A 27395-nucleotide genomic window follows, 5' to 3' on the forward strand; every position below is an offset into this window, starting at 1 on the left:
CCAGTTTCACTACTGCACCCCTCCTACTAGCCCCTTGTCAGCCCTGCTTTGCTTGTAGCACAGCAGTAAATGCAGTAGGCATCAGTATTCCTGTTTTATAGACCCACAGTTCTAGCAGAACAGGCGGAAACACCTGGAGCAAGCTAGGCATGCTCTGGGAGAGCAGCGCTTCACAGCAGAAGAGCCAGCCCTGGTCTTGCTGTTTTTCAGCCAGGGCTTGCTTCAGCACTGCCCCCAGCGCCTAGGAGAGCTGCTGCGAAGCCCTCTTCTGTAAGTCAGCATTTCCTGCGGACACCTTGCTGCTCCTCCGTGCCGGTTCAGCAGCTCCAAGAAACTGTGGACGCAGCAAAGAGGAGCAGCTGGAGGGAGCGCGGGGCCTCCCGGGGAGCGGGGCAGTGCTGCCGGGCGCGCAGCGGCAGCAGCCGCGCTCGCATCCGCACCGGAGCCAAGTTAAAACCACGGAGCAGGAGGCGGCCCCGGGGGCGGCGGCACCCCCGCTCCCGCCGCCCGGCTCTTCCTTGCGGTGCACCGCTAACACGCGTGGGAACCCGAGGGAGGCGGCTGCCGGTTCCTGGGCCAGGGGTGCCGGGAAACCACCCCCCCACCTCCTCCTCCCCCCCCCCCGCTGCCGATCCAGCGGGGCCCGGGCGGGCGGCGGGGTCGCTGGCGGGAGGCGGCACCGGCTGCTGCCACCTCCCCTTTAAGGCGCCGCCTCCGACAGAAACGCGCGTCCCCCTTAAGGCCCGGGGCGGTTGCGCCGGGCGCTTCATGAATGGAGCCACGTGACCCAAACATCACGTGACGCGTCCGTGAGCGGCGGCGGCGGCGGCGGCTCGCGGCGTCCCGGTCCCTCCCAGCGCGGCCTCCCCGCCCGGCCCGGCCCCGGCGGCCCCCTGAGGAGGTGAGCGGTGCCGGCGGCGGCGGGCGCGGCCCGGGCGGCGGGCGCGGCCCTGGCACCGGGCGGGGCGGGGCGGCGCGGCGGGCCGGTCCCCGGGGGCGGGCCGGGGCGGGGCGGGCGCGGCGGGCCCGGGATGGCGGCGGGGGCCGCGCGCGGCCGCCGCCGCTGACTCACGGCGAGGGTTCCGGCGCCGCTGCCGCCCCGCCCGCCGCCCCGCCCGGTCCCGCCGCGGCCGAGCAACAGGTGCGCGGGGCCGCCGGCCTGTCCCCCGCGCCGCCCGCCGCCGCCCGCCAGCGCCGCGGCCGCGTCCCGCCCCGCCCCTCCCGCCCGCGGCTGCCGCCGGCCCTGGCCACCCCCAGTACCGGCTGCCCCCGGGCCGGGCCTGCCCTTCCCGCCCCTTCTGCGCCCCGCGGGCGCTCGCCATCCGGCCGGCCGTCCCCCGCCCCGGAGCCCGCTGCCGGTCCTCGGACCCCCGCTCCCGCCCGAGGCGGAGGCGCTGGGTGCGAGGGCCCCGCGGGCAGGCGGCCCGGGGCGTTCCGGCGGGACCGGCCTCCTCGCCCGGCTCACGCCGCGGTCTCTCTTCTTGCCCCGTGATTTTCCTCCTGACGAGGGGAGGTGAGGGTCTGGAGAGGGTGACCAGCCTCGACGGTGTCTTGCTCATTTTCTTGCGCGGAGGCTCGGCCCCAGGTGGGACCGTCGCCTTGCTGCTCGGTGCAACCGAGGGGCCATGGCCCCGGGGTTCTGGCCGCTGCTCCGTAGTGGCCCGTGGACCCGCCGGAGCCCCCGGTGCCCGGTGGGTGCAAGGAGCAGGCTGGGGTTGGGGCCGCTCGGCAGCTGCAGCGTCCTGGGAGCTGAGCGGGTTCCCTCCACGGTGGGAAGCCAACCTCTCCAGGGGGGCTGCAGAGCAGGCTGCGCAGCCTGACCAACACCGAGCATCTGTCTGGGCATGTGTGTCTGCGTGGGGGGGTCAGGCTGGCCAGGGCTGCAGATGTCTCTGACTGCCCAGGGTACATGACGTTTGAGCGGCACGGTTGGAGGAAGGCACTGTCAGAAGGCTGGAAGGGTCTCCGAGAGCTGTCTCTTTCTTTTATCTGTGTAAGCAGAGTTAAAACCGGGTGGGTGGGCGGATTCCTTGAGGTTAAGAATTGCTGTCAAAGTGCCCTGGGTTGGATTCGAGCTCACCAGGGACTCCTGTGGGGAGGGGGGGTGGCACAGGAGAGGCGCTGTCCTGACTTCATGTGCGATTGGGGGAGTCAACTGATTTGTTTGGATTCCTGGGAGGGCTGTGTGAGCTAATTCACAAGAAGGCAAATAAACAGAGTATGAAATCCACACTGGGAGAGAGTTCTCGTGCAGCGTGCCTGACCGCTGCCAGTAAACCACGCTCCTCTGCCCGCCTGGTGCTGCGGCGCCCACTGTGGAGCGCAGCCCCCTCCTCTGCCTCCCTGTCCCTACAGATGGGCCTCCCTCCCTCCCTCCCTCCCTCCCGGCGCTGTCCCCGGGCCAGCCTGCGCTGGAATGGGTGACGTCACCGTGTTTACACGGGGCTCGTGGCGCGGTTCTGCGATCAGGAATGTGGAGAATGGGGCCCGCATTGAATCATGCGCGGTGCTGTCAGCTCCCTTGTGCTGCCTTTGAGCTGAGGAGAGAATTGGCTGCGCTTGTGCTGAGTTCAGGCCTTCTGAGCTCTGGGGAAATGTGTTGAGCCTGCATTTTCTTCGTTGCAGTCATTGTGCTTGGCACTTTTCAGTGTGATCTTTCTTCAGGAAGCTATCAAAAGCTGAGCAATCAGCAGTCTGGAGAGTTAGGCCAAGTTTGGTCTCTGTCTTGGTGCCAGTTCTCTGGGTGTCCTCTCTGCAAGCTGCCAAATAGCCCTGTCTCTGATCCTTCAAATGGGACCCAGAAAATAGCCAACAACTAATCTCTGGGTGGTTCTTCCCATTTTACTGACTGACTTGTGTGTTGCTGTGACTTGTTTTGATCCCTTTGGGAAGAGGGATAAGGAGAGGTGGGACCACCAGGTGCTTTTGGGGACGATCCTGTTGCAGCTTTGACGGCTGTTGTGGGAGGCTTCTGCCTGGGTAAGGAGGTTGGATTCCTCTGGGTGAAAATGTTTGGCCCTTAAGAGTTCAAGAAAAGTTAAATTGCTGTTGTTAGGCTCTGGGATCAGCCTCTTCTCTTGTGTGCTGATAGCTCTCTCGCCTCCATCTCAGCTTTAGCAGAAGCCATGGTGCAAAGGCAGGAATGAGTCACTGCCTTTGCAGGGTCCAGTCTGTGTGAGCACCCCTGTTGATCCCACAGCCTTCCCCAAGGAGCTCTCTTCCCAGTACCCTGCCTGATGTGGCACGTTTGTTGCCTTGTTTGTTTTATTTCGTCTCTGCTGTAATGAAGGAAGCTTGAGTACTTGTCAGGCAGCTGGAAATTTTTCAGTCCCCCAAGGCAAATTTATGTGGTCCCACTGACCATACCTGCCCTTGGCTGCTTAGGCTCAGCAGAGGATGGTGCAGAGAGGTGCTGTGGGGGTGACACTGGTCTCCCCAGCTATTATTCCCTTCCTTCTCCTGTTTTCCCAGCAGCCATGTTGTTTGACAAGTGGGAGCAGAGGAAAGAAATCACAACAGTATGGGAGAGAGTGAAGAATGGATTTTGTGAAGCAGTTGCTTGTCTGCTCTCCATCCTGTGTTGGCTTGCTTCATTGCAGCTACCTTTCTTGGACAGCAAAGTGACCCTTTCTTCACTGGCACCGTCAGGTTGTAGCGGACATCTCGTTGGAAGGAGCATTGTCCTCTGGGTATAAATAGCCTGCCTCCTGGCAGGCTGGAGGCTTTGGGAACGTCTCTGTCGGTGTCCTGGGGAATGTTGACCCCGTTCACCTCTAATAGGTGGTAGATGCATTGCGAGGAGCCTGCGCCACATCTGCTAGAAGACATAAATTCATATTTGCTGACTTGTGCATCTGGTTCTTGGCTATAACTGTACATCACTGCCTCTTACATTTAGCAAAGCGGTAGCAAACAAAATTGCTGTTGACTGTTTGGCACTGAAGAGAGGGAAGGTACAGAGATTTTGCAGACTGCGCTTGCACAGGAATGCCTGCCTTGCTTGAGGAGGTGTGCAGTTCCTGCCTATTTGAGGCGCAGCTACGCCTGTCGAGCAATATCTGAGCAGATTAATTCATTGAGCAGTCTAGTAGCCCTCTGAAGTAAAGCCTGAGGGACGGAGGTATGTAGGGACAGAAACAGGAGCTTGGACAGGAGTCACTGTAAAAACAGGCCTGGGGATTGCTCTTACTAGTTCTGACTTCGTGTCTTCTGTGGCAGTGAAGGAGTCTGCTCTCTGGTTTTGGCCACCTTTAATCTCTGTTTTCTTATGAGCACACCTTGACTCTGAAAGTAAGGGAGGGAGGAGGTGTTTCTGGGCCCTGGCATTGCCAGGGACCGATATGAACTTTCTCACAGAAAAGACCTACAGCTAGGGTCAGCTTTGTGTGACTGGGAGACGTTAAAGCTGCTGTGGCATCGGCTCGAATTTGTGATGGGGTTGCAGTGTGCCCAAATGCTTTCCTGTGCTACAGTATCAGGTTGTCCTTCAGTTCTTGGGGAAAGGTTGGGTGCAATGATTTGACTTGAACCTGGATGTGCTAGCTTTCATGGGAAGCAGAAGTTTGGAGAGGCATGAGTGCAGCCGTGGTGTTCTGTCTTGCAGGATGCCCCGTGAGGCGTGCTGTGGAGGCAAAGGCTTCCCCTGCGCTCCTTGCCCAGGGTCGTGCATTCACGAACTGTACCGATTGCGTCCTTGGGGGCACCTAGAATCTGCTGGGGCTCTTGTCCTGGGGAGTTTCTGGGCTGGGCTTGGACACCTGTTGGAAGGGCGCATCAGAGCGGCTGGCTGCCTTGCTCTGCTTGGGAGTGACAAGGATGAGGCTGCGAGCAAGAGGCGCAGAGTGCCAGCATGCTGAGTCAGCATGACTGGCCTGGAGCAGCCGTGCTCTGGACCCAGCCTGCTGCCTGCCAGGCTATTTTTAAAAATGTGGCTTCCCTGTATTCTGACTCCTCCTAGTTTTTTAATTTCCCCCACCCCAAGTGAAAAAAAACAGCATTGCCACAAAGTCTCCGTGGGAGCAGGGGTGTGGAAGGGCAGCAGCTTCTGCTTAGGGACAGAATCTGCCATTTGTGAGTTCAGCTCAGTCGGGTGCTTGTGGAGTGTGGTCCGAGGAGGGGGGGAGTGGGATGTGCAGCAGCACAGGGCGTTGCTGCTGGTCCCTGCCACAGGAATGTCGCAGGCTCTGCTGCGTCCTGGGGGGCTAACCTGACCTTCCTTCCCTTCCAGAACCTGACTGACAAGGCTGTCGTGTTATGACGACCCCTAACAAAGGAAACAAGGCCTTGAAGGTAAAGCGGCAGGTGGAGGAAAGGGGTGCCGGTGGCGGGTGCAGGCATCTGCTCCAGGTTTCACGAGTGTGTGCTGCCTTCTCTTCCAGGTGAAGCGTGAGCCAGGCGAGAATGGGACCAGCCTGACAGATGAGGAGCTGGTGACCATGTCTGTGCGGGAGCTAAACCAGCATCTCCGGGGCCTGTCGAAGGAAGAGATCATCCAGCTAAAGCAGCGTCGGCGCACGCTGAAGAATCGGGGCTATGCGGCCAGCTGCAGAGTCAAGCGTGTTACCCAGAAGGAGGAACTGGAGAAGCAGAAGGCAGAGCTGCAGCAAGAAGTGGAGAAGCTGGCCTCTGAGAACGCCAGCATGAAAATGGAACTTGATGCTCTCCGCTCCAAATACGAGGCTCTCCAGAACTTCGCCAGAACCGTGGCCCGGAGCCCTGTGACCCCTGCGCGGGGGCCTCTCACCTCCAGTATGGGGCCCCTTGTCCCTGGCAAGGTTGCTACTACTAGTGTCATCACAATAGTGAAATCCAAAACGGACGCCCGGTCTTAGTGAAGCGCGTGTTGCCTGAGCTTGTCTGTGCAGGGCAATTAGGCACAAAACCAGCCTGGAATCCCCAAAGCACAAACCCTCCCCACATGGGTCCGGGTTCTTTCTACTTGGCCCAGGACTGGCCTGCTGATCACTCCAGTTTTATTTTGTTATGTCCAGATTGGTATGAGCAGTGGTGATGCGTCCCTTGTCCTGTGCAGACAGAGCCTCCCACCCAGCAGTCTGTAGCCCTTGGGCGCCCTTGGGACAGACTGCGAGATCTTGGTTTTCTAGCCAAAGAATATCTGTGCAGCGTGGCCGATGGCAGGGCAACGGAAGGGCTTGGGGAAGGTCCAGAGGGAGGCTTTCTTCCTGGGGGCCAGGAACCCTAATTTTCGGTCACTTCCAAAGGCTTTATTTCATTACTCTTCCAGGTGGTGCATCTTGGTGCCTGACTGCCAGGTGCCTGAACCTGCTGCTTTTGTCTCATTTGGTACCCGTAGTTGCAGTTGGGGTGTTCTGTGTAATAGGTTTTTATTCCTTTCTAGGTGTGCCTCTGTGCCCTAACAGTGGGTTTCCTTCAGACGTCCGTTGCGTTAGCCGTGTAAACTAGCAGTGGTGGAAAGGAAGATGCCCTGCTGCCTCTGCCCCAGCAATGGGGAGGGAGCTGGGACAGGGCCCTTGCGAGGGGCCCAGCACCCCAGGGGAGGGAGGGAAGGTACCGTGTTGACTGCAGGCCGGTTTTGTGCCTAATGTGTTGCACTGAACAAGACCAAAATCACTAGTTGTTCCCGTGTTTTGAGGGTATCAAGTGTCTCTAGTGTGATGGTTTACACAACCAGTTTATGTGGTTAAATAGCCCTTTATTTAAAGAGAGAAACATCATTTTAAGAGTTATTAAATTATCTAAGTTTAAAATTAAAATCAGACAGAAGAGAGAGCGTATTTATAGTCAGCTTTTTTATCTGAGAGGGCGAGAATATTTGACCATATAAATGGGGAAATATTCTCGGAGACTTTGCTAGTTAAAAGTTAATAAATAAATAATTTTAAAGTTTCTCATGAACCTCCCGCAAACTGTTTGTGGCTCTGAGGTTAGTTTTTATAAAGAGTTATCAGACTTTATTTATAAAACTTAGAAAAAGACAAAAAAAGAGGCAAGTCCTGTTTGATATCTTTTTGCAATTGTACCAAAAGTGACTTATTCTCGACCTTGCTGGCTTCCGTTGTGTCCCCTTGTGTTGCGCTCTCTGTGCTCTCTGAGCTCTTGCGTGGCGCTGTGGTGTGGTGGTGCCAGTGGCTGCCTTTGCCATGTGCTGTCATTTTCATGCTGCCGTCATTTTCCCTAAGCTCAACCGAGAGATTGAGTTGGAATCTCTCCGAACTCTCCAGAAGGATTCTGGCACACAGGCAAAGGCGCTGCTGTTCTTGAAGGCAAAAATGAATGGCTGGTGCAACTAAGTAGTGATGCCTGCCCAGAAAACGCTTCTCTGCAGAGGCGTGCTGCAGGAGCTCAGGCAGCTTCGGCCTCTTGCTGAGCCGCCGACACCGGGTAACTTGGTTACCTGAATGGGGAAAACATTGCGCTTTCCTTCCTCCAGCAAAGCTGCTAGAGAAGTAACGCAAGGGAGAATTGTCCAAGCTTAGGAGGAGGCTGATGGGATTTAACTCTGGAATTGGATCCTGTGGTCAGAACTTGTGTTGCTCTTGCAGCTCATCTGACAAGAGGGGCAAGTCTGCCCTGCCTGCCTTCTAGGCAGCGTGGGACCAGCGCTAGTCCTGAGTATCTGCATATTACTGAAAATTAGGCTGTGGCATGGTTACTGTCTTTCCTGGTGCAGCTTCTGTCTGTGGGTGTTGGAAGAGTGCTTAGACTTACAGCTGTGTGGCACAGCTGAGGAGCTATTTGTGGCCAGGCTCCATTTCTACAAACACTTTGATCCCCCTCTCCCCTCCCCAAAGATTTGAGCTGATTACTGACTAGTTTTAGAGAAGCAGGACTTGGGGGGTGAAGTCCATGTGATCTCCTGGCTGCTGAAGGTCTCCTGAGCGAAGGGGACAGACCAGGATGGCACAAGTGAAACCGCAGTCTTGCGGGGAGGTGCGATTCTCCATACTGGGTGGGTTTTGGCGATGTGTTTCTCACATAGCTGAACTGATACTGCTGTCCTCTGGGCTGAGAAGCAGGTAAATCTGATGAAGGCCAGAATGTGGCAGGAGAAGAGCAGATTGTTGGTGGGGATTTCCTGCTGGAGGTGGAGATCAGATTTGCTCTGGTTGATTTGGAGTTTAGAGAGAAGCTGTTTGGGATGTTTTTCCCAGTGAACTTCCTGAATGAGGAGCAGGTTGGAACATCTCATCCAGGCTTCCCCCGCCCAGCCCTGGGCTTTCTCTTCTCTGAGCTGAAGTGCCCGACTTCCCAGCCGTTCACCGGGCAGCTCTTGGCACAGAGCTCTGGGCGCTAACCTCTGTCTTCCAGCTGGTGACATGGTGCCTGGAAGAGGTGAGATGTTCCGGAACACGGAGACCTTCAGTTGGCCTGGGGTGTGAGTCCTAATCCTGTCCTTCCTGGAGCCAGCCTGAGATGGAACCTGGCTAAAGTGCCGTTCTGAACCCAGCTGGAGGCCTGACCTCCGCAGGGTGAGCAGCAGAGGTTTTGTGTAGGGGGCTGGTTAGGAGCTGAGCTGCAGGGGCTGGAGGCTGCGGTGTGAGGAGGGCCGCAACAACAGAGCAGGCGACGACGGGCAATCCTGCAGCCCTAGTGAACTTGCTTCAATTGTACTCTGTGGCGGGGAATGTCCCCCGTCTTTCCCTGCCTGCTGGGCGACAGCCACGCTGTTGCTGGTGAGAGGCTGTGCTGCTTTGGAGTGAGACCGTGAGTCAGGAGGACGGACGGACGGACGGAGCAGGCGGCAGCACTGACTCCACCAGGTGTTAACGCTGTCGCTTCTGCTCCCCAGCGCTGCGCTTGCCAGCTTATGGGCGCAGCCTGCTCCGAGGGGCAGAGTGCGCCCGGCGAGCCACGCCGTGTAGGGGGCAGCGGGCGCGAAGCCGCGGCCGAAGGGCGCCAGTGTGGTAAACGAGCTCTGTGGGGACCGGGCTGGGTGTCCACAGGGACGCGCTCCCCTTGCGAGTGCCGCTTCCCCCGTGCTAGCACTTCGGTTTTGGTTTTGTTCTCAGTGAAGTGTTGGACCCCGAGTGATGTATTTCTGCAGTGTCCAAGGAGTCTCCCGGTCCCCAGCCAGCTGGCTTCCTGCGCCCGCGCGAGGCGGCCCTGCCCCGAGCCGCCACGCTGACCTCTCTCTCGTATATAGCGTTCTGGAGTGTGACAGTTCGTGTTCCTGAGGTGATCGTCCGTTTGGTTTCCTGCTGTGAAGGGTGTCGTGTTTTCTTTCTCCTTTTCCCGGTGCCGTTACCGCGGCGGTTGGGGGGGGGGGGGGCGCCCCCGGCCTGCCTGCGAAGCCAACCCAACCCGCGGCGCGTACCCCCGCGCCGCCGCCCCGGGGCTTTGTGTATCTTGTGGTGAATTGTGTCAAGTGAACTGCAGCCCGGGCGGGCGTCGGGGGCCGGGGCGGGCGGCTGGGCGGAGGGGCCCGGGCTGCCGGGGCGGGGCTCCGGGGGCGGGCGGCGGTATTTATTGCTAAGTTATTGCCCGGGGCGGCGGGCCGGGCGGGCGTTATTTATTGCTGTACATAGTGTCCGTCCGCGGCCGCAGCCGCCGCCGTTGCCGTTTTGTACGTGACAATAAACCGCTTCCACACAGCCGCCGCCTCGCGCTTCCTTGGGGCGCGGTCCGCCGCGGCGCGGGGGGGCGCTGCCGCCGCCGGAAGCGGCGCGCGGCCGCGCGGGCGGGAGCGGGCGGCCGCGGTGGCGGCGCAGCGGAAGCGGAAGCGGGGGCGCTTCCGGGGCGCTTCCGGGGCGATGGCGGCCGGCGGCAGCCTGAGCCGCTCGGAGCGGAAGGCGGCGGCGCGCGCCGAGATCTTGCAGCAGGAGGAGCAGCGGGACCGACGGAGACAGGTACGGCCCGGCCCGGCCCGGCCCGGCCCGCCGCGCTGCCGCGGGCCGCCGTGACCTCCCGTGTGCACCGGGCAGGTGTCCCGCATCTGGAGGAAGCCGCCGGCGGAGCGGAGCCCCGAGGAGTGCCAGGTGCTGAGCGAGAGCGAGGACATCGTCAGGGAGCTGGAGCGGCGCCGCAAGCGGCGGGAGCGGCTGCGCCGGCGGCAGGAGGAGGTGGGCGAGGCGGGGAGCGGGGCCCTGCGCCCCGGGGAGGGGGAGCTCTGGAGCCGCGGCGGGCCGCAGTGAAAGGCTGCGGCGCCGCCTTACCGGCAGCGCCTCCGGCCCCCGAGGCCGTGGCTTCCCGCGCCCGCCCACGCTCGGCTCCGCAGCAGCCCGACTTCCACCAGCGGCTGCCGGGCCCGTGTGCTTCACAAACGCGTGTGGTTTTCTGCGTGTGCGCTGGGTGGGCTCGTCTCCTGGGTCTGCGTGTGCTGCTCTCCAGGGAGCTTTTCCCCTTGATCTGCCGTGGACAGCAAGTGTCTTCTTTTATTTAGAAACCCACCTGTGAACGTTCGTGTCCCTTTTCCTGGCTAGGCTAGGCCCATATTAAACCTCGCAGGGAGCTCCCTGTTCCATCTGATTCAGGGACGCACCGTATCGCAGAAACATGTGAACTTGCTCAGTTGTATTCTCCAGGTATGTGATGAACCGGAGGAGTTAAAGCGAAAGGCTACAGAGCTGGCAGCTGTTGTCCGGAACGCCAAGCACCTTGTCATCTATACAGGAGCCGGGATCAGTACGGTAGGATTCTTTGGGGGTGAGTGGCTGGAGCTTTGGGAGCTCCTTCAGGAGTGTTGCAATGTTGTTTGGACTTTTTTTTTGTGGTTTTCAAATGACTATGTGATGTGTGTTATGAGTCTGAGGTGCTCTGTTAATGCTGCTGCGCTGCAAACTGTGAGCAAGATGTTTGCGCGTTTGCATCGTGGGGTGGTGGCAGCTGCCCAAGAGATTTCGCGTCACCTCTGTGACTGTGAAGAAAGTGCTGCTTAAACAAGAGGATTGCTAGGCTTGCTTCATTCAAGTCTTTTCAACTACTTTTGGGGGTAAAACCTAAAACCAAGTTAGCTGATTAACTCTGTCTGCGTTAATGGAGAAGTAGGACTAGCTGGTGGTTACCGGAACTTAAAAATGACCGTTTAAGAAATGGGTGGTTTCAGTGGCCTCTTTTGGGAGAGTGGAAATCTGGTTCTGCCTCTTCTGATGTGTCATATGTCACCTTTGTTTGAACTCTGAGATGGGAACCTTATTTTTCTTTCCCTTTTTTACAGCCTTTGCTGATACAGGGCATGATTCTGGGCAGGGTGTAAGAGTGCTAATGTCACACATATTTTTGCTAAAGAATGCCGAGTGCAAGGTACCAGGAATCAGAGTCTAGTGAAAATAAGGAAAGCTTCAAGAATTGAGTTCTTTGTAGGGGAATGGGAAGTACCAAGGGTCAAAAAGAGTTATTTTAGGATTCCATAATGGTAAAATCGGAGAAAATAAATACTGGAGGTGAAAATGAGAGCTGTAAGGTAGGAGAAGAGATGCTAGAGAGAGAGAGAAAACACGTGAAAAGAAGGTTTTCCTCCGATTAGGGATCCACTGCACTAGAAAACTGGGAGTGAATGGAAAAGGACCTGTGAATGAGGTGTATCTGGTTGTCCTGGGTGAGACTGGGCCGATGTGTTTGTGGACAAAAGGTATGAACCTTCCCGTCAGGCCTTGTTTTTTTTCCTCTCCTGGTAACACAGGCAGCTTCCATCCCAGATTACAGAGGCCCTAATGGCATATGGACATTGCTGCAGAAGGGCAGGAGCATCAGGTGAGGAGACAAATTCTGAGCTGTGTAGTAGTAAAGCTGATCCTGAATGAGAGATTAATAGCAAGTCAACTTTTTTTTTTTTTTTTCCCCCTTCTTCTCAGGGCTACAGATCTGAGTGAGGCAGAGCCCACACTCACCCATATGAGCATTGCCTGTCTACACAAGCACAACCTGGTAATTTTTTTTTTTTCCACACCTCATTTGCATTCCTCTGCCTAAATATGATAAATAAAACCCATCAGAGAAAAAAAATCTTTTCATGAGATTGCCTAACTCCTGCTTTTACTCAGGTGGCTACACATCCATGTAGGAAAAAGCATCTGCTCACATACAGCTGAGTCTTCATTAGGCTAGCTTCAGACTGTGGCTCTGGCAGTTTTTCCCCTGGTGCCTTTTCTCTAATATTTTCTGGTTTTGCCTCCTTGTGAGGTTGGCCTGGGGACCTGGCCACAGTCAGCCAGACCTAGTAAAGCTCTGTTTAGCAGGAGGAGTCTTTTCATTTAGAAAAGGTCTGTTCTCCACACTTCTCTTGTGTTGGTTCTGCTCTGATGTACGGAGGCTGTTTGGTGTGTATCGAGACAGATGCGTCACCTGTATTTGAGCAGTAATTTGAGTCTTCTGCGTGTGTGTTACCTCAGTGCTTTACTCTATTCAAGGTGCAGCATGTAGTCTCTCAAAACTGTGATGGGCTGCACCTGCGGAGTGGGTTACCCCAAGCAGCAATATCTGAGCTTCATGGAAACATGTACATAGAGGTGAGTGGCCAGAACAGGATAAAGTTACCGTCTAGTGGCCGCCCAAGAAGATAACGTAAGCTATTTATCTATCACTACCTCAAGAAGAATTGGTACAAGGGCTAGCCTCTGCTTAGTTTGTGTCTCCAGGCCATCAGGTTTGGGGTTGAACTAGTTAGCAAGCACCAAAACAAAATATTCTGTACAACAACTCTAGCTTTTTCTCTGGGCCTGCTAGAGCCTTCTACTTCTGACTGCCCTTCCTCAGACCTTCTCTGGAATCCCTCCTATTGTATAGCCAACAGGCTCCCTGTAACTCCACTTGCTAGTTGAGGGTTTTCCAAACTCTTCCAAGTTAGCATGTGACCCCCGATGATCTCTTCTACAGCTTCCAATTTATTGTCCCCCAAAATTGCCTTTCTTCTAAGAGAACTGGCTGGCTCCTGGCCTTTCAGCGGGCTAGATGCTAATGATGTAACGGGATTTTTGCTTTCGTCCTGCACCAGGTCTGCACTTCCTGTACACCCAACAGAGAATACGTGCGAGTATTTGATGTGACGGAGCGCACAGCCCTGCACAGGCATCACACTGGCAGGATGTGCCACAAGTGTGGGGCACAGTTGAGAGATACAATCGTCCACTTTGGGGAGAAGGGGACGTTGAGACAGCCCCTGAACTGGGAAGCAGCAACAGAAGCTGCAAGCAAAGCAGATGTGATTCTTTGTCTGGGTTCCAGCTTAAAGGTAACTTTAGAGACTCGGTGAAGATTGTTAGCAGCATTCCCTCTTGGTGATACACCTTGGTGCTGAGCAGTCTCCTCCCAAACAGACAACTGTAAACTCTGGTGTCAGGATTCGCCCACCATCTGTGATAGTCTCTCTTCCTCCCTCTTTCCCCTCCTGGTAATACATTCCTTTTCCTCTCGCTGATACGGTTCACAGTTACGCGTGCCTTTGGCTGTACTGATAATCTCTTATTTTGTGGCAGGTTTTGAAAAAATACCCGCGTCTTTGGTGCATGAGCAAGCCTCCCACTCGTCGTCCAAAGCTATATATCGTGAATCTGCAGGTGAGAGCCTTTGGCAGAGGGGTTGTGAAGGGCTCGGGCCCAGCGGCCGCTGGTGGGCGGGGACCGGCCCCGGGCCCCCCCTGCAGCCGCGGGTCTGCTGTCGCTCCCGCAGTGGACCCCCAAGGACGACCTGGCCGCGCTGAAGCTGCACGGCCGCTGCGACGACGTGATGCGGCTGCTGATGGCGGAGCTGGGGCTGGAGATCCCGCGCTACGACCGGTGAGCGGCTGCGCCCGGCCCGGGGCCCGCCCGGCGCGGGGCCCGCCCGGCCCGGGGGCCCGGCCCGCAGCCCGCCCACGCCCGCCCTTGTCTCCGCAGGGCGCGGGACCCCATCTTCGCGCTGGCCGAGCCGCTGCGCCCCGGGGAGGAAGGCACGCACTCGCGGAAGCCGGTGGCCCCGCCGCCTGGCGCCGAGCCGCCGCCGCCGCCGCCGCCGCGGGAGGAGGAGCCGCCGCCGCCCGCCCGCCCCGGCGGCTGGCTGGGCCGCGGCTGCGCCAAGGGCGCCCGGCGCAGGAAGAGCCACTGAGGGCGGGCGGCGGCGGCGGGGACGCGCCCCAAGATGGCGGCGGGGGCGGGGCGGGGCGGGGCGGGGCGGGCGGCGGCCCCGGTGGCGCCGGGGCGGGCGGGCGGGCGGGCGGTGCCGCCGGTGACAGCGCGGCCATGCTGCGCAACGGGGCGGCGGGCGCCGGCGGCCCCGCGGCGGGCGGCGCGGCGGCGCAGCGGCCCGTGCGCGTCTGGTGCGACGGATGGTGAGTGGGGCGGGCGCCGGGGCCGGGGCCGGGCGGGCTGTCGCGGTGCGTCGCCCGGAGAAATAAACCGACTTGGCTGCGCTGCTGCCTCCGGCTCCTCTGTGACCGCGCCGGGCCCCGGGGCCGCGCCCTGCGGCGGAGCGGGGCCCCCCGGGGCGCGCGGCAGCGGGAGGCGGTCGCCGCGGAGCCGGGCGCGCCCTCGGGCTCCAGCCGCCGGGCCGGGCCCCGGTCGCCGGCGGCGCCGTCCCGAGCGCCCGGGGCTGCGGCCGCGCTGCCCCCGGGGCGGGGGGGGGGGGGGCCCGGTCAGGGCCGTGGCGGCGTGAGGAGTGCTGCGGCCGGCCCCCGCCGAGCTGGCTGTGAACGCGGCGGTCCTGCCCGGTACCGGCGGAGAGACTTTAAACCCTTGAGCCGGCGGGGAAGGTCACCGCCCGCAACTTCCCGGCAAAGTGCATCCCTGTGTCCCCAGACTGAACCGGGGCCGTTGTCTTTCTAGCTATGACATGGTGCACTATGGCCACTCGAACCAGCTACGCCAGGCTCGGGCCATGGGAGATTATCTGATTGTTGGAGTCCACACGGATGGTAAGAGGTTTTCTCAGCTTTTCACCTCGTGCTGACTAGAACCGCCCGGCAACGTTAGCCCAGAGGGAACGGATATACCCTGATGCAAGGCAGGCTTCTCCCCGCACCTCCTCAAGGACCAGCAGCCTCTAAAAGAGAAGTGTATCTTCCCTGGGAAAAGGAGCGGAGTTACCTCTTTCACACTTTCCGGAATGAGGATTAGGTAGTTTGGAGCTTCCAGGCTTCGTTGAGGGGTGATCTGGATTTTGTGTTTTGATCTGTTTTTTTGTAAAAAGCCGAGCCAGTTGAAAATCGGTCTGGTTTTGCTGGTGCAAACTGCAGAACTGATTTTCCAAAACATTACTGCGTGGAGAAAACTCATTTGAAACCCATCTGGGAGTTAAGTGATAGGAACTAGTTCTTGTATGTGAAGATGGATTTGAAATTGGTTTATGGATGCATATTTTCTATCACGAACCAAGCGTAGCGTGAAGTTGTTTAAAAGGGGAATTTCCCCCCAGGGGCTGCCAGGAGGCCCAGGTAGTACCCCCAGTAGGAAGTACCTGGGTACGAGGAGGCAATGAGTCCTTTTGCCTTCTGAGTGAAGTCCAGGGCCCTTGTTACACGCTTAGGAAACGCAACTGAATTCAAATCTTTTCTGATCTAGCTGGGGCTTCCTTCTTTACCACAAACCAATTCCAAACTGAGCATAAGCCTGCGGTCAAGTTCACCTGCCCGTGAAATGAGTGAGGCTCCTGTAGGTGAGAGTCTTCGTAGCTGTAGTACATGCTGCTAACTCTGTTTTTCTGTTTCTTGCCCAGAGGAGATTGCCAAGCACAAGGGCCCTCCTGTCTTTACGCAGGAGGAGAGGTATAAAATGGTGCAAGCCATCAAGTGGGTGGATGAGATTGCTCCAGGAGCTCCCTATGTCACCACACTGGAAACCCTGGACAAATATAACTGTGACTTCTGCGTGCATGGTGGTGAGTGGTATTCTGAGGTGATAGTTGTGTTAACACAGGCACCCAGAGGCTTGCAGGCTCTTGGTTTCCCTGCTGCAAACAGAGGAACATTCTGGCCAGCGCTGGCTGTCAGCGGACAGCTCGGGTATGGAGCTCTGCCTTGCCCGTGCCCGCGCTGGGCAGTAGGGCTCCTCCCCTTCTGGTGCTCCTGTGGAATGAATACACCTGTGTGCTAGGCACCCTAAGAGTGGCCAGGTCCCTTGGTTTTAGGTGTTCCTTTCACTTACAGTGGTGACACACATTGTCTGACAATTATCCTGATGTTGCCCTTAGCACCAGCAGAAATTTGTGCGTAGGGGAGAGTCATTTACAAAACTTTAAAGTGAAAAGCACTGTTAAAAATGTAAGTGTGCAGAAATACAACCATGTTTATATCTACTTATCCTGGGATGAGATCAGATCTGAAAAGCTTCTCTCTCTTTATCCAGGTGATAAGCCGTTCAGGGGCTTAGCTGACCGTGTGGTCAGAGACCTAGTTCTTATTATGAACGCTTTTCCGTTTACAGTCACTGAAGAGAACCAGTGTTCTGAGGAAGCATTCTTGCTTTTGTACTCTGTCCCTTCCTGGGACTGCTCCTCATGTTCGTGCAGCCTCAGCCCCTCCTCCTTACCCCTCTGAAGGTATTCTGATAGTTTAATCAGGAGTAGTCTTTGCACTCGTTTCACATATCCTTCCTCATCTGATCCCAGCCACCTGCTATCGATAAGCCAAGTATTTCATTAAATGCAAATAAATCATTAATCTTCTATAAGACAGATAGGCTTTTTCACGTGGACAGGGTGACTGACAAATTCCTTGTTAACTTAATTGCCTGCCCTGAACGTGTCTGGGGTATGTGACCCCTTAACAGACTTGGTGAGGTGAGGCATTACGGCAACAGAGGAGCGCTCGTGGCCTTTGCTCCAGTTTCCCTGCATTTATTCCCTCTGCCAAATCATTCAGTACTTCTACCTGAATAACACCCTTGCGTGCTGCAGTTTTGCCCGGTTGTGTTTATGCAAAAGATAAGTTTTGAGATAGCTCAGCTTAACTGGGAAGGTGACAAACAGCAAGCCCCCTGTTTCTGCCTCTCCCCTGGCACGCAGGGCTGTGCTTGCAGTACTGTTCTCTTCTCCTGTCCCTGTGCCCTGAGGTGAGGGTGTGGGGTTTTAGAAGGACTCTTCAGCTTCCCTGAGTGTGCCACCGGACTGTGTGAGCTGCCAGCGCCTGTACCACAAACTGGCTGTTGTAACAGCTGAAAGCCAGCTTAGGTTTTCATTTGCAAGGATTTTACCCTACCACTGAAAGTAGGTGAGAGGTGTTTTTGTAGAGGGAGTTAGGAACCATGCCAAAGATGAAGCAGAATCAACTCTGTAGAAGGGTGGCTTGATATCGCTGTAGCAGTGCCATCACTGAGAGGGAGAATTGGCTGTTGGAGGACTCTTAAATTGACTGAAAAAGTTGTAGCGTGAATCAATGGCTAAAACCAGTCCTAGAGAAGTTAAGGTTAAGGTGATTTTTAGCACCAAGAGTGATGGTAGCTGTTGGCATTCAGACAATAATTCAGCCATGCCTGCTGCTGAATTCACTGCAGTGGCAACTGGCTCACATTTTTCTGGACTATTTAAACAGCAGTGGACCAGATGGCTAATGGTGCTTAGCACCCAGGAATATAGCTTGTCTCCACAGAGAGGGCAGTCTTGCGAACCTGTGGCATTTCCATGGGATGCAGGACGTGTTCCCTGTGTATGCAGGAGTTCTGTTCTGCCTTATGTGCTGGACCTGTTCAGCTGCTGCTGCTGTCAGTCTAGAACAGCTTTTGTGCAGGAAGGCTGGAGGCGCCGTTCTGAGGCTTTTCTCTCTCTGCAGATGACATCACCTTAACGATAGATGGCAAGGATACATATGAGGAAGTGAAGAAAGCGGGGCGATACAGGTAACTCGATGCTGCTTACCTTCTCATCTTGTTTGGGGCAGAGTTTCTGGGAGTTTGTGCCCTGAAGGGAAGTCAGATGAAACACATCTTTCTTCAGGTCACAGTTTAATTTTGCTGTAACGTGTGTCGGAGTTTCAGTTGCTCCCACCATTTTGGCTTCTGGGGAGTGTTGCAGACTAGCAGCTTTCTGGTGGGAGCTTCCTGTTCCTGGCAGATGTTAGTTCTGGTCTTGGAGCCTCACTGAGGGTTAGCTCTGTTGGGAAGTCTGTGCAAGGTAAGTTTTCCTCATGTGAGCAGTTGCTGTGGTGTGAAGATGCAGATCCTCAGCAGATGAATGTTATACTTCATATTAAAAGCAGGTAGAAGGAAGGCTTTCACAGGATGACCCCTGGTTTGGATTTATCAGGTGTCACAGGTGTTCTGGTAATGGTGGGAAGAGAAAGAGGCATATGCTCCTGTGGCTTCTGCTTTATCCTTTGCTTGTCTCCCTGCAGGGAATGCAAACGCACCCAAGGTGTGTCCACTACCGACCTCGTTGGCCGCATGCTGCTCATGACTAAGGCTCACCACAGCAACATAGTGAGTCAGAGGGCTTTGGGTGGGAGTTTGGAGTCCAGGGCACAAGCCAGCTCCTTCCTTTTGCTGTCACAAATGGCAGTAGAGCTCCTGGGTCTGGCTCCTAGATGCACAGAGAGCTAGCAAGCTGATTATGGGTAGTGGCAGCAAAACAACCTGCTTATGTTTGCTTAAGCCTGTCTGAGTCCATGCTGCTTTGGAAAGGTGTGAGGGGAATAAAAGCTTCAATCGCTCGTGATTGGTGTGGGCTTCAGGAACGCTGTGGGAACTACAGGCTAGCCTGTGGCTTCTCTGAGTGTGAAACTACATAGTGCAGCCACATCCATCTGTCAGCCCAGTGCTGCCAGAATTGGAAAGTCGTCTTCCTTCCCACTGAGCTGCATGCTTCTGCCTTCTGCTGTCTCTACTCTTATCAGACCTTTCTTGAGTCTCTTCAGCTCACTACCCGGTAGATAGCTAACCTAACCAAAATAAAATAAAGGGAGGTGTTTTACGTTGGTTAATGAGTTGAATTGACTTGGTAAACAAGCAATCCAGTGAATGGAATCACCTAGATAACAGCAGGGACAAGACAAGGGACCCACAAGAGAATTCAGGGGTAGAGGGAGATCTTTTAGTGTGCTGAGCTGTTAGGTTGGCTTAGCTGTAAAACGTAAGTTCACACCAAAATCTGGCACAATGCTGCTAGCTGTCTGCAGGGACCTGAGGCCGTCTCCAGTGGTGTGTCTTTGGAGGGAGGAGGGACACTGTCCTGTTAGGGGCTTGAGTAGTTGAGGGAGGATGTAGGTGTGCAATGCTTTCAGGTCTGCAGGTTGGGAAAGAGCCGCTTGGTCACTGCTTGGTGCCAGGCTGGGATCGGATAAGGACACGTTTCATCTGACTCATGCTGGGACAGGACTCTGGTTTAGATATTAACTAGTTTGTCAGCATTCAGTGCCAGGGATCGATGGTGTCTGAGCCTGGACTTCCCAGCACTTTTGCCATACACAGGCATATTCTTGGTTGGATGAGATATGTGAGTGTTTAAACATTTTGACTCTTTATCTCCCTTCAGGATGAGGACCTAGACTGTCGGAAGCACACTGACAACTTTGGGAAGGTAATGTGAGTTCTGGTCGTAGAAGTCTGGTTGTTGTCCTGTCTGAGGATTCCAAATGTGCTTTCTGGCCTGTGTTGCAGGCTTTTTTTTCCACCTCATTTAGTACTAACCTCAGTAGATGTCTGCTGCCCCTGTAGAGTAGCTGCTGTAGTCAGTGAAATGCACAGGTGTGGCTGCTCAGGGCCAGCAAGTGAAGTGTCCTTCAGCGGTGACATGGAGCTGCTGCACCCATTGAGCCTTTGCTGTTTTTCTGGTTTGCTTGTAAATTCTTTATTGCTGCTTCCTTTGGGACCTAAGTGCCTGCAGTTCCAGCCTAGGCACAGCTGCTGTGGATGCTTCTCTTAGAGCTCATGTTTTTAAAGGTGTTGCAGTGGGTCTGGGAAGTGTTTATGTAGCAGACAGGTCGCTCGCATGCTGTGCTGCAGAATTCACATGCCTGGTCTTCAAGTAGCAGAGCAGCCCTCCTGAGGTTCTGCTGTTGTGTTCAGCTCACGTCTTGGGCTACCTCTGAAGAGCTATCAGCCCCTTTTTTTTTTTTTCACTGGGTATTGGATTGTCCCTGATTAACAAACACCTGGATCTGCAGCCCGAGTACATCTTTTTTACTCACAGGGGGTTTGCTGACCAGGCTGAATCATCCTCCTTGTTCCCCACCATTTTGGTTTTTTTGAGCAGGCTTTACAGGGCCTGTTGCTCCAGCATGGCAGTTCCCTGGTGCTGGGGTCTGAGGAGGGTGTCTGGGCACCAGGCGCCCTGCATGACCCCTGTCAGCTGCGCCCTCCTTCTGCATGCTGCTGTTTGTGTGGCTTGCCCCGGTCTCGGCGGAGCTAGCGCTGTTATTTTGGGTCTTGCTGAGCAGGTAGCTTTAGGGGGGCCAAGCAGGTACTGGAGGGGGTGACTCAGTGGCTGTTTCCAAAACTGCCACGTGGTGGGGATAAAGCTCCATCTTCGGTTTCCCCGGCACTGGGATCGGGCCCTTGCTGGAGCTGTGGGCTGGCCCTCCCAGCTTGGCGTGCCGTGGGGCCAGGTGAATGGATGGGCTGCCTTAAGGCTTGAGAAGAGCAGAGGAAGGTTGTGTGTGGTCTCCCTTAGTAAGCCTTGCCTCTCCTGGAAATCCCAGACCGCCCTGTTGCCTTCCTCCTTCCTGAACTTTCTTCTCAGCATCTCCTTAGCTGGCTGTTGAGAGGATGGTTTAGACTGTTTGACAGAGCAAAAAGAGCTTTTATGAGATTGCATAAATATTTGGTGCAAGCAATGTAGAAAGAATATCCAAGTTGCTAAGAGTTGTGATAATTGCCTGCAAATTAAGGCTAGCAAATTGCCTGCAGCTGTATTCTGTGTGTTGTCCAAACCCCCTCCTGGAGCCTGAAAAGGAAATGTGTGTGGTGTGTGTTTTCCCAGGGGCCAAAAGGTCACAGTCCCTGGACTGGGGTCTCACAGTTCCTGCAGACATCTCAGAAGATCATCCAGTTTGCATCAGGGAAGGAACCACAGCCAGGAGACACAATCATCTACGTGGCTGGAGCCTTTGACCTGTTCCGTATCCTTGACTCCGTTTTGTCAAGAAAGTAGCATTGTTTTGTTTGATGTTTTCATGTTTTGAGACACTAGACTAAGATATAAGCATCTTTTTTTTTTTTTTTTTTTTTTCTCCCCCTTTTTTTTTTCTTTTCTCTATGTATGCATGTGAGGGAGGAGGTAGAAGTTCTTACTGGCAGTTTCTTAGTCACAGGACACTGAGGAAGGAGCTATAGCTACTCTCTAGAGGGACTTGTGGCTGTTGGAGGATTTCAGGACAGTTGGATACTCTCCATGCTCTAGAGGTCACACTCTAGTCCCTCTTGAGGACCAAGTGACTGCACAGGGCATCTGGAATAGACACTTCATTGCTGGGACAGTCTTTGAGGCACTGTGCCAGAACACTCAAAACAGGAAGAAATTCTGGATGGAGGCAAAGCTAAGTCCATGTACGACGGAGCTGAAAAGATGTCTGGCTTTTACCCAGAAGCTGTGGAACCTGAGGAGGGAGGCAGCATCTGTTCTTAGGACATAGGCAACAAGTAATGCAAAAATAAAATTTGTGGGATTCCTGTCATCCACTGTGGTTTTTCAGTGTATCTGTTTCTGTCTGTCTTTCCCTGTTTTCCATGTCAGCTTCAGTTCCTTAAACAGATCTACAGACATTGGGCATGTAGATTTCCTGGAGAAGGTTCACCAGCTGGCAGAGAAACCCTACATCATTGCTGGGCTGCACTTTGATCAGGTCTGTATATAACATTGTCCAAAGACTGACCAGCTTGGCCCCTGTTCTTTCTGAAACAAGTGGGCTGTGCTCTGGAAGACAGGAAAGGGATGTGTTGGCCAATACAGGATTTTCATGTTGGGAGAAAGTGAGAGGGAAGGGGGTTGCTTTGTCTCTCTTCTAATTGTGTCTGGTGTTTTGCCGTAGGAAGTAAATCGCTACAAAGGGAAGAACTATCCCATCATGAACATCCACGAGAGAACACTCAGTGTCCTGGCCTGCAGGGTAAGGGCCTCTCGGGTGGGTGCCTCTACGCTGTTCCAGAAATTGCCTGGAGCTGTGTGGTGTCCACCTGTAGCCAACAATCTTGCACAGTTCTTCGTGCACTGAGAAAACAGCGACTGATCACTTCAGGCTGCCAGAGGTGCTGGTGTGCTCTCGGGAGACATCATGAGGCTCCTCTGTCATCATCCTGGCTAACCTGGGCTATTGAGCGCGTCCACCTCTGTTCCACCAGCAGTGAAAAGGCAGGATGCCTCGCAGAGTGCTGCTCTGCTCTATGAGGAGAGCTGTGTTCTTGTAGAAAACTCTCTGCTCCCTGCAGTGGGGCAGAAAATTCCTGGGAGAGAAATGTGGGGAGGCCCAGAAATGTGTGCCCAGAGCAATTGACTTTTGGATTTGCTATATATGCACTAAGAGAAAGTATATTCTTTAGTGGATTAAAAAGATGCTGTGTGACAAGCAGTGGCTGCTAAACCCACTTTCATGTTCCCTTATTTGAATTCCTAACTCTACAATCAGATAACCTGCTCAAGTCTGTTTAGGAAGCAGGCTGGCTTCCGTTTTGGGGTTTGGTTTGTTTTTTGGGGGGATGGTTTTTGTTTTGTTTTTTTTTTTCCAAATCTGGACTCTTTACCTCGTTTCTTTTCTAGTATGTCTCAGAAGTGGTGATTGGAGCCCCTTATGCTGTCACTGCTGATCTGCTGGATCACTTCAGGGTGAGTCTCTTCGTATAGATGGACATGAAGGTGTCGGTGTGTGATGCGCTTAGGGAGCTAAAGTGGTGCAGGAAAACACAGGGGTGTAGAAGAGAAACAGTCCTGCTCAGCAGGATTACGGGGAGCTCCAGATGCACCGCCAAGCCTGGTAGAGGAGGGGTGGCTTTGCTGATCTCCAGGCTATGCTGCAGTGAGTGCAGTGGCAGGGAAAATCTCTGTCACCTTTTGGATCTTGTCAGTGACTTCGTGTCCTTCTCCAGGTAACATTGGTGTGTCATGGGATGACTGAGGTGGTGCCAGACAAGGATGGTTCTGATCCATACAAGGTAAGCTACTAGCTGCTGTTGTCCATGCTCCTTTGTCAGCATTTGATAGACACTGCATGGCTTGCTTTTGTGTTCCTGAGCTGAGAATTTGTATTGCAAAGGATGCTACCCAAGCAAATCCTTGGCAGGTGATGCTGTTTTTCATCCAACCCTGAGGGTAGCTACTTGGAGCAGAGCTTGTAAATCATTTCCAGCAGCGTCATTCTTTTAGTCACTGTTTTGTTTTGCCTTTTTCTGATGACTTCATGGTAGAGTGAGAAATCATGTAATCTTTGCTCTGTGCCAGTCCTGGGCATCTCCCATATACATGAAGCTTTGCTTTCAGCATTTATTTATTCTGTGTCCTAGGAGATCATTTTGTGTGGTGCCTGGCTGAGTGCCCGTAGGACCTGCCATGACTTCTGCTCAGCTTTCACTACTGAGCTGTAAACCTGGAGGTCTTGCATGTCTTTCACAGCTGAGTCTGCTGTGTTTGTTCACAGGAACCGAAGAGGCGCAACATTTTCCAGCTGGTGGACAGCGGCAGCAATCTCACCACAGATTTAATTGTGCAAAGAATCATCAAGAACAGGTTAGCTTTCTTCATCTCCCAGCTCTGTTGCATACTGTTCCATCCAGCTTGTCCGAGGACTAATTAATGGGATCAAACAGGAAAAGAAGAGTTTATCTAAAGGCACAGGTCCTTCATCTTCCAGAGCTTGGGCAGGCTGCTTAAATGTGGCTGTGCTGGACTGTACAGGAAAAGGAGCAGCTAAACTGTCAGAATGTGCTTCACAGCACGTTTTATTATTTTTCCTCCTCCTCTATTAATGATAAAATTTTCTTGCTGTGTTCTTGTGGGAAAAAGCATGTTGCTGCTTTCAGAGCTTTGTTCTTCTAGGCCTGAGCCCTTCACCTTCAGGAACCTTGGCTCAAGTCAGTGATAAATTTGATTTTGGTATTACGGCATTAAGTGGTCTGTCCCAGGATGGGCCAAGTGTGGGATAGCAGCATCTTCCACAGAGGCAGAAATAAGTAGTGTCTGACCAGTGTGGGAGCTTAGGGCTTCAGAGTGATGGTAACAGTTGTGGGAAGCTCCGTGTGCTGGCTCTTGAAGAGGAGTCTGCGTGTTACTGGTGAGATTTCTCAAGTACTCTCAGAACAAAGCAGTGCAGGAGAAGGCAGTGCTCCCCTGCTCCAGGTGCTTGTGGTCTACTAGAGCTATGGATGGATGAGAATCTCATGGCATTTTGTGGTTGATGCAGGCTGGAGTTTGAAGCTAGGAACCAGAAGAAGGAAGCAAAAGAGCTGGCTGTGTTGGAGGCCATGAAGAGACTGGAAGAGGAGAAGCACTAGGCCAGCAGAGAGCTGATGCGTGGATCGCAGAGTGCTGCAGCCTCATCCTCTTGAGGAGCAGAGAGCTCTTTGAGAGAGGACCCCTGAAAGGGAACACTGCTGCTGGCATGCAGGATGTGCTGTCCTACCCTCTTCTGTGCTAGCTCCTCCTGCACTAATTATGCAGATATAATGAGTCGGGATCCTGCTGCCTAGTTTTTCCTCCATTAATCAGCCCCCCTTCCCCTTTCCCAGGAGGAGATCTGACAAAAGAAAAAAACCTCGGTTTTAATTATAACGAATGTTTTAACATGTTGATGTGCTTTTACCTTCTGCCACTTCTGGCTTTTAGTAGGAGGGAAACGGAGCCAGTCACCCAGGCCCCCTCTGCCCCGCCAGGTTCGGCTGTCCTGACCCGAGTCTGGGTTCCAGAGCAGCCCTCTGGGCGGTGTTGGGGGCCGCTGGACAGACTGGTGAGAACGGCCTCCCCAGGAAGAGGGCACGGCACGCAGTTCCTCCTGCGAGCTTTTGGCTGGGGACACTGGGCCATTGCTGTGCCGGCTGCTGGAGCTGCCAATGGGCCCTGTGCTCTGGGGTTCACTGTGCTGCCTCTTCCCAGCTGCTGCCCCTGCACAAATACCAGACCCAAAGTTCCTTTGGGTTTAGCTGGTTAAAGCCTCTCTCCGCTGTGCCAGCGCATCGTTCGCTGCCCCAGGAACAGGCAGTGGCTTGGCAGCTGCTGAGAGGGGTGGGTGGCTGGTGGCACAGGGACCCTTGGTTCTGCGGTTTCCCTGGCAGGTTGAGGCATTTCTCCGCACGAGGCACGGGAACCCTGAGGGCTTTTGCCAAAGGCTTTTCCTGTCCCGAGGCAGCAGGACCTGCTGCTGCGTGTAGACCGTGCTCAGAGCCCTGCTTTGCTGCTGCTGCCAGAGTACACCTCGTGCCTGACGGGTTAGCTAAGGGAGGGACCTGAAACTTCACTGCTGTTTTCTGAGGGCTGACATGCAGCGTGCGTGCCCCTGCGGGGAGGTGCAGGACCTGAGGAGGATGGGTGCTGGGCTGAGCCCCTTTCTGCCTCTTACATTCCAGGGTGCTGTGGTGGGTGTCCTGGGCTGCTCCCTGCACTGTGCTGGATGGTCCTTCCATGCTGATTCTGTTGTCTTCTCTGTTGTCAACTTTTGTTGCTGATCATTAATAAAATGTTGAAGAGTTGTGTGTTGGTCTCTCTGGGGCTCAAGCCTGGGTAGCAGAAAGGGGCCAGGCCCCTGGCTGGAGACTCTTCTACAGCAGCTTTTCCCTGGAGCTCTGATGGGAGTGGGGAAGAGGCTGCTGTGGCCCAAGAAGGAGCTCGTTGCGCTTGGGCAGCCCAGCCTGAGCCTTGGGGCACATTGGGTTTGATCTGGCACAGGGCTTGGGAATCGATCTGGCTAGAAGCTGTTTGCTCTTACTGTGGAAGGAAGTTTTTCCTGAATTCAGTAGAAAATTGAACTAGGCTGTGTTCTGCGGTTTTTATGCATTCTGGGCTCTAAAATTGCAGCAGAATTTGCACTGGGAAGGTGAGGGTCAGCAGTTTGGTGAGTATGTAACTGTGATGGGTACGGAGGAAGGAGGTGACCTGAATTCTGCTGTTGGCTTGATGCGTCATCGTGCCAAAGCAGCACCTGTGACCAGCCGGGGTGGGTCTGTCCTGCTGCTTAGAGGGGCTGCGGCGAGGACAGATCAGCCATGGGGCTCGGGGTCTCACAGCTGCCTAGTTGTGAATCCTAGGGCCTGTGTTTGCACACTGGCGTTTCAGTAATCAGTGTCACCCGTGGCAAGAGCCCAACCACCCACCCGTGTGGGAGTGCTCCCTGCCATGGACTGGGCAGAGGGATGGGAGAACCAAGAGCCTCCTCTCCTCCCTCCCCTGATGTAGCTGGAGCCCCTCGGGTGCCTGGGGCAGGAACAGCAGTCACAACCCTGTGCCGGGTTGAGCGTGGGTGATGCTGTGAGTGTCTGCTCATCCTGGGCTCCTCCCAGCCATCCCTTGCAGCCCCAAGGCCACGCCTGGGACCCAGGTGCTCCTGCTCAGCTCGAGAGGGTGAGGAAGGGCTGGCTGGTCCTTGCTGCTCCCAGCCTTGGCCACTGTGCTCCATGCTGTGCTCTGGGTTCTTCCCTGGGGTGGGAAAGGGCTCTTCAGCAGCGAGGCCACGCTCTGTGGGGTGTGCTGCAGCTGGAGAGGAAAGGGCAGCCCTTGGGGTGTGTGGGAGTGATCCCAAACTTCTGCTGCCCTTTTTGTTGAGGAGGAAGATGCTTCCTCTCCGGGGAGGTAATGCCCGTCTTGCCGACTGGCTGCGAGATGACAGCTGTAGTGGAAAGCCTGTTGCTGTGACTCCTGCCTGGCTGGGGACCGTCCCCAGGGTCTGGGGAACAGATATCTCCCTCTGAGGGGGTCCAGGCAAGCTCTTGCTGCTGCTACTCCTCTGCTCCTGCGCAGAGGCTGCTCCGCTGCAGCTCCCCAGCCAGGACCAGGGCTCATCCCTTCCTGACCTGAGGCACCTGCGGCTGCTGCTGTCGGGCAGGTCAGGCTTCACCCCTGGCTGAACCGGTGGTTTGCGGGCTGTGCCCTGGTCCAGCTACAGCCCAGCAGAGCACAGGTGGGAGGGTCTCAGCTGCCCTGGGGGTCTGTGAGATGGAGCCGAGCCCTGTCTGTGGCTGGGGTGTGGGCTGCGGAGCGGGGTGAGTCCCAGCTGGAGGGGAGTGGCTCAGGGTGGGGTGCAGGCAGAACCACTGTTGGGCACTGGGGACACGTGTGCTGGGGCAGAGCTGGTGCTCTGCTCTAGCCTGTGTTACAGCCCAGCCCCGTGCACCTGCGGAAGCCCCGCTGCTCCGGTGCAGGTCGGCTCCGCTTCGCCCCTGCAGCAGCCGTGACTGAGCAGTTGGCCCCTTCCTGGGACCCGCTGGCTGCTGAGCGTGGCAATAACCCCTCCCACGGAGACGGCAGAAGTTTGTCATTAAAAATAAACAACTCAGCCGCAGTGACACAGATATCCCAGGCTGAGCATTTGCATGTAAATGAGCTGCCTCTGGGAGCAGAACAGGTACTGCTGTTCTTAAAAAAAATGACAAAATTAGTTTATT

At 55.2% G+C, this 27395-nt stretch overlaps 3 protein-coding genes across 5 annotated transcripts; all 3 read left to right on the forward strand.

Annotated features, from left to right (window-relative positions):
• Nucleotides 1-651: 651 nt before the first annotated feature.
• MAFG (MAF bZIP transcription factor G) lies at nt 652-9572 on the forward strand. 3 transcript variants are annotated; one of them, XM_033001845.2, is made up of 3 exons: nt 652-901; nt 5228-5289; nt 5379-9572. In XM_033001845.2, the coding sequence occupies exons 2-3, from the start codon at nt 5254-5256 to the stop codon at nt 5829-5831; spliced, it is 489 nt and encodes a 162-aa protein (XP_032857736.1). In that variant the 5' UTR covers nt 652-901; nt 5228-5253; the 3' UTR covers nt 5832-9572. The 3 variants fall into 3 exon arrangements, with proteins under 3 accessions (XP_032857736.1, XP_032857737.1, XP_042658531.1); XM_033001846.2 differs by lacking the exon at nt 652-901 and adding an exon at nt 1320-1993; XM_042802597.1 differs by lacking the exon at nt 652-901 and adding an exon at nt 5024-5070.
• Nucleotides 9573-9695: 123 nt separating this feature from the next.
• SIRT7 (sirtuin 7) lies at nt 9696-13998 on the forward strand. The gene is made up of 10 exons (XM_042802596.1): nt 9696-9827; nt 9903-10040; nt 10503-10607; nt 11600-11670; nt 11772-11844; nt 12327-12425; nt 12911-13147; nt 13392-13472; nt 13585-13691; nt 13791-13998. Exons 1-10 carry the CDS (start codon nt 9732-9734, stop codon nt 13996-13998), a joined length of 1215 nt encoding a protein of 404 aa, XP_042658530.1. The 5' UTR covers nt 9696-9731.
• Nucleotides 13999-14108: 110 nt separating this feature from the next.
• Nucleotides 14109-25487, forward strand: PCYT2 (phosphate cytidylyltransferase 2, ethanolamine). The gene is made up of 13 exons (XM_042802646.1): nt 14109-14221; nt 14715-14803; nt 15604-15765; nt 17654-17720; nt 18215-18299; nt 19351-19395; nt 20797-20935; nt 21576-21658; nt 21845-21922; nt 22570-22635; nt 22896-22961; nt 23444-23532; nt 24206-25487. The coding sequence occupies exons 1-13, from the start codon at nt 14133-14135 to the stop codon at nt 24294-24296; spliced, it is 1149 nt and encodes a 382-aa protein (XP_042658580.1). The 5' UTR covers nt 14109-14132; the 3' UTR covers nt 24297-25487.
• Nucleotides 25488-27395: the final 1908 nt, after the last annotated feature.

The sequence above is a fragment of the Tyto alba genome, unplaced genomic scaffold (genome assembly GCF_018691265.1).
Source record: "Tyto alba isolate M040663 unplaced genomic scaffold, T.alba_DEE_v4.0 Super-Scaffold_39, whole genome shotgun sequence".
NCBI classification, from domain to species: Eukaryota; Metazoa; Chordata; class Aves; order Strigiformes; family Tytonidae; genus Tyto; species Tyto alba.

Coding starts and splice junctions, on each gene's coding strand:
- MAFG (XM_033001845.2), top strand. CDS start 5,254: ATGACGACCCCTAACAAAGGAAACAAGGCCTTGAAG. Junction 5,290..5,378: donor AAGGAAACAAGGCCTTGAAG/GTAAAGCGGCAG, acceptor CTTCTCTTCCAG/GTGAAGCGTGAGCCAGGCGA.
- SIRT7 (XM_042802596.1), top strand. CDS start 9,732: ATGGCGGCCGGCGGCAGCCTGAGCCGCTCGGAGCGGAAGGCGGCGGCG. Junction 10,041..10,502: donor TGCGCCGGCGGCAGGAGGAG/GTGGGCGAGGCG, acceptor TGTATTCTCCAG/GTATGTGATGAACCGGAGGA. Junction 13,473..13,584: donor TATATATCGTGAATCTGCAG/GTGAGAGCCTTT, acceptor TCGCTCCCGCAG/TGGACCCCCAAGGACGACCT.
- PCYT2 (XM_042802646.1), top strand. CDS start 14,133: ATGCTGCGCAACGGGGCGGCGGGCGCCGGCGGCCCCGCGGCGGGCGGC. Junction 14,804..15,603: donor TGTTGGAGTCCACACGGATG/GTAAGAGGTTTT, acceptor TTTCTTGCCCAG/AGGAGATTGCCAAGCACAAG. Junction 21,923..22,569: donor TCAGTGTCCTGGCCTGCAGG/GTAAGGGCCTCT, acceptor TTTCTTTTCTAG/TATGTCTCAGAAGTGGTGAT.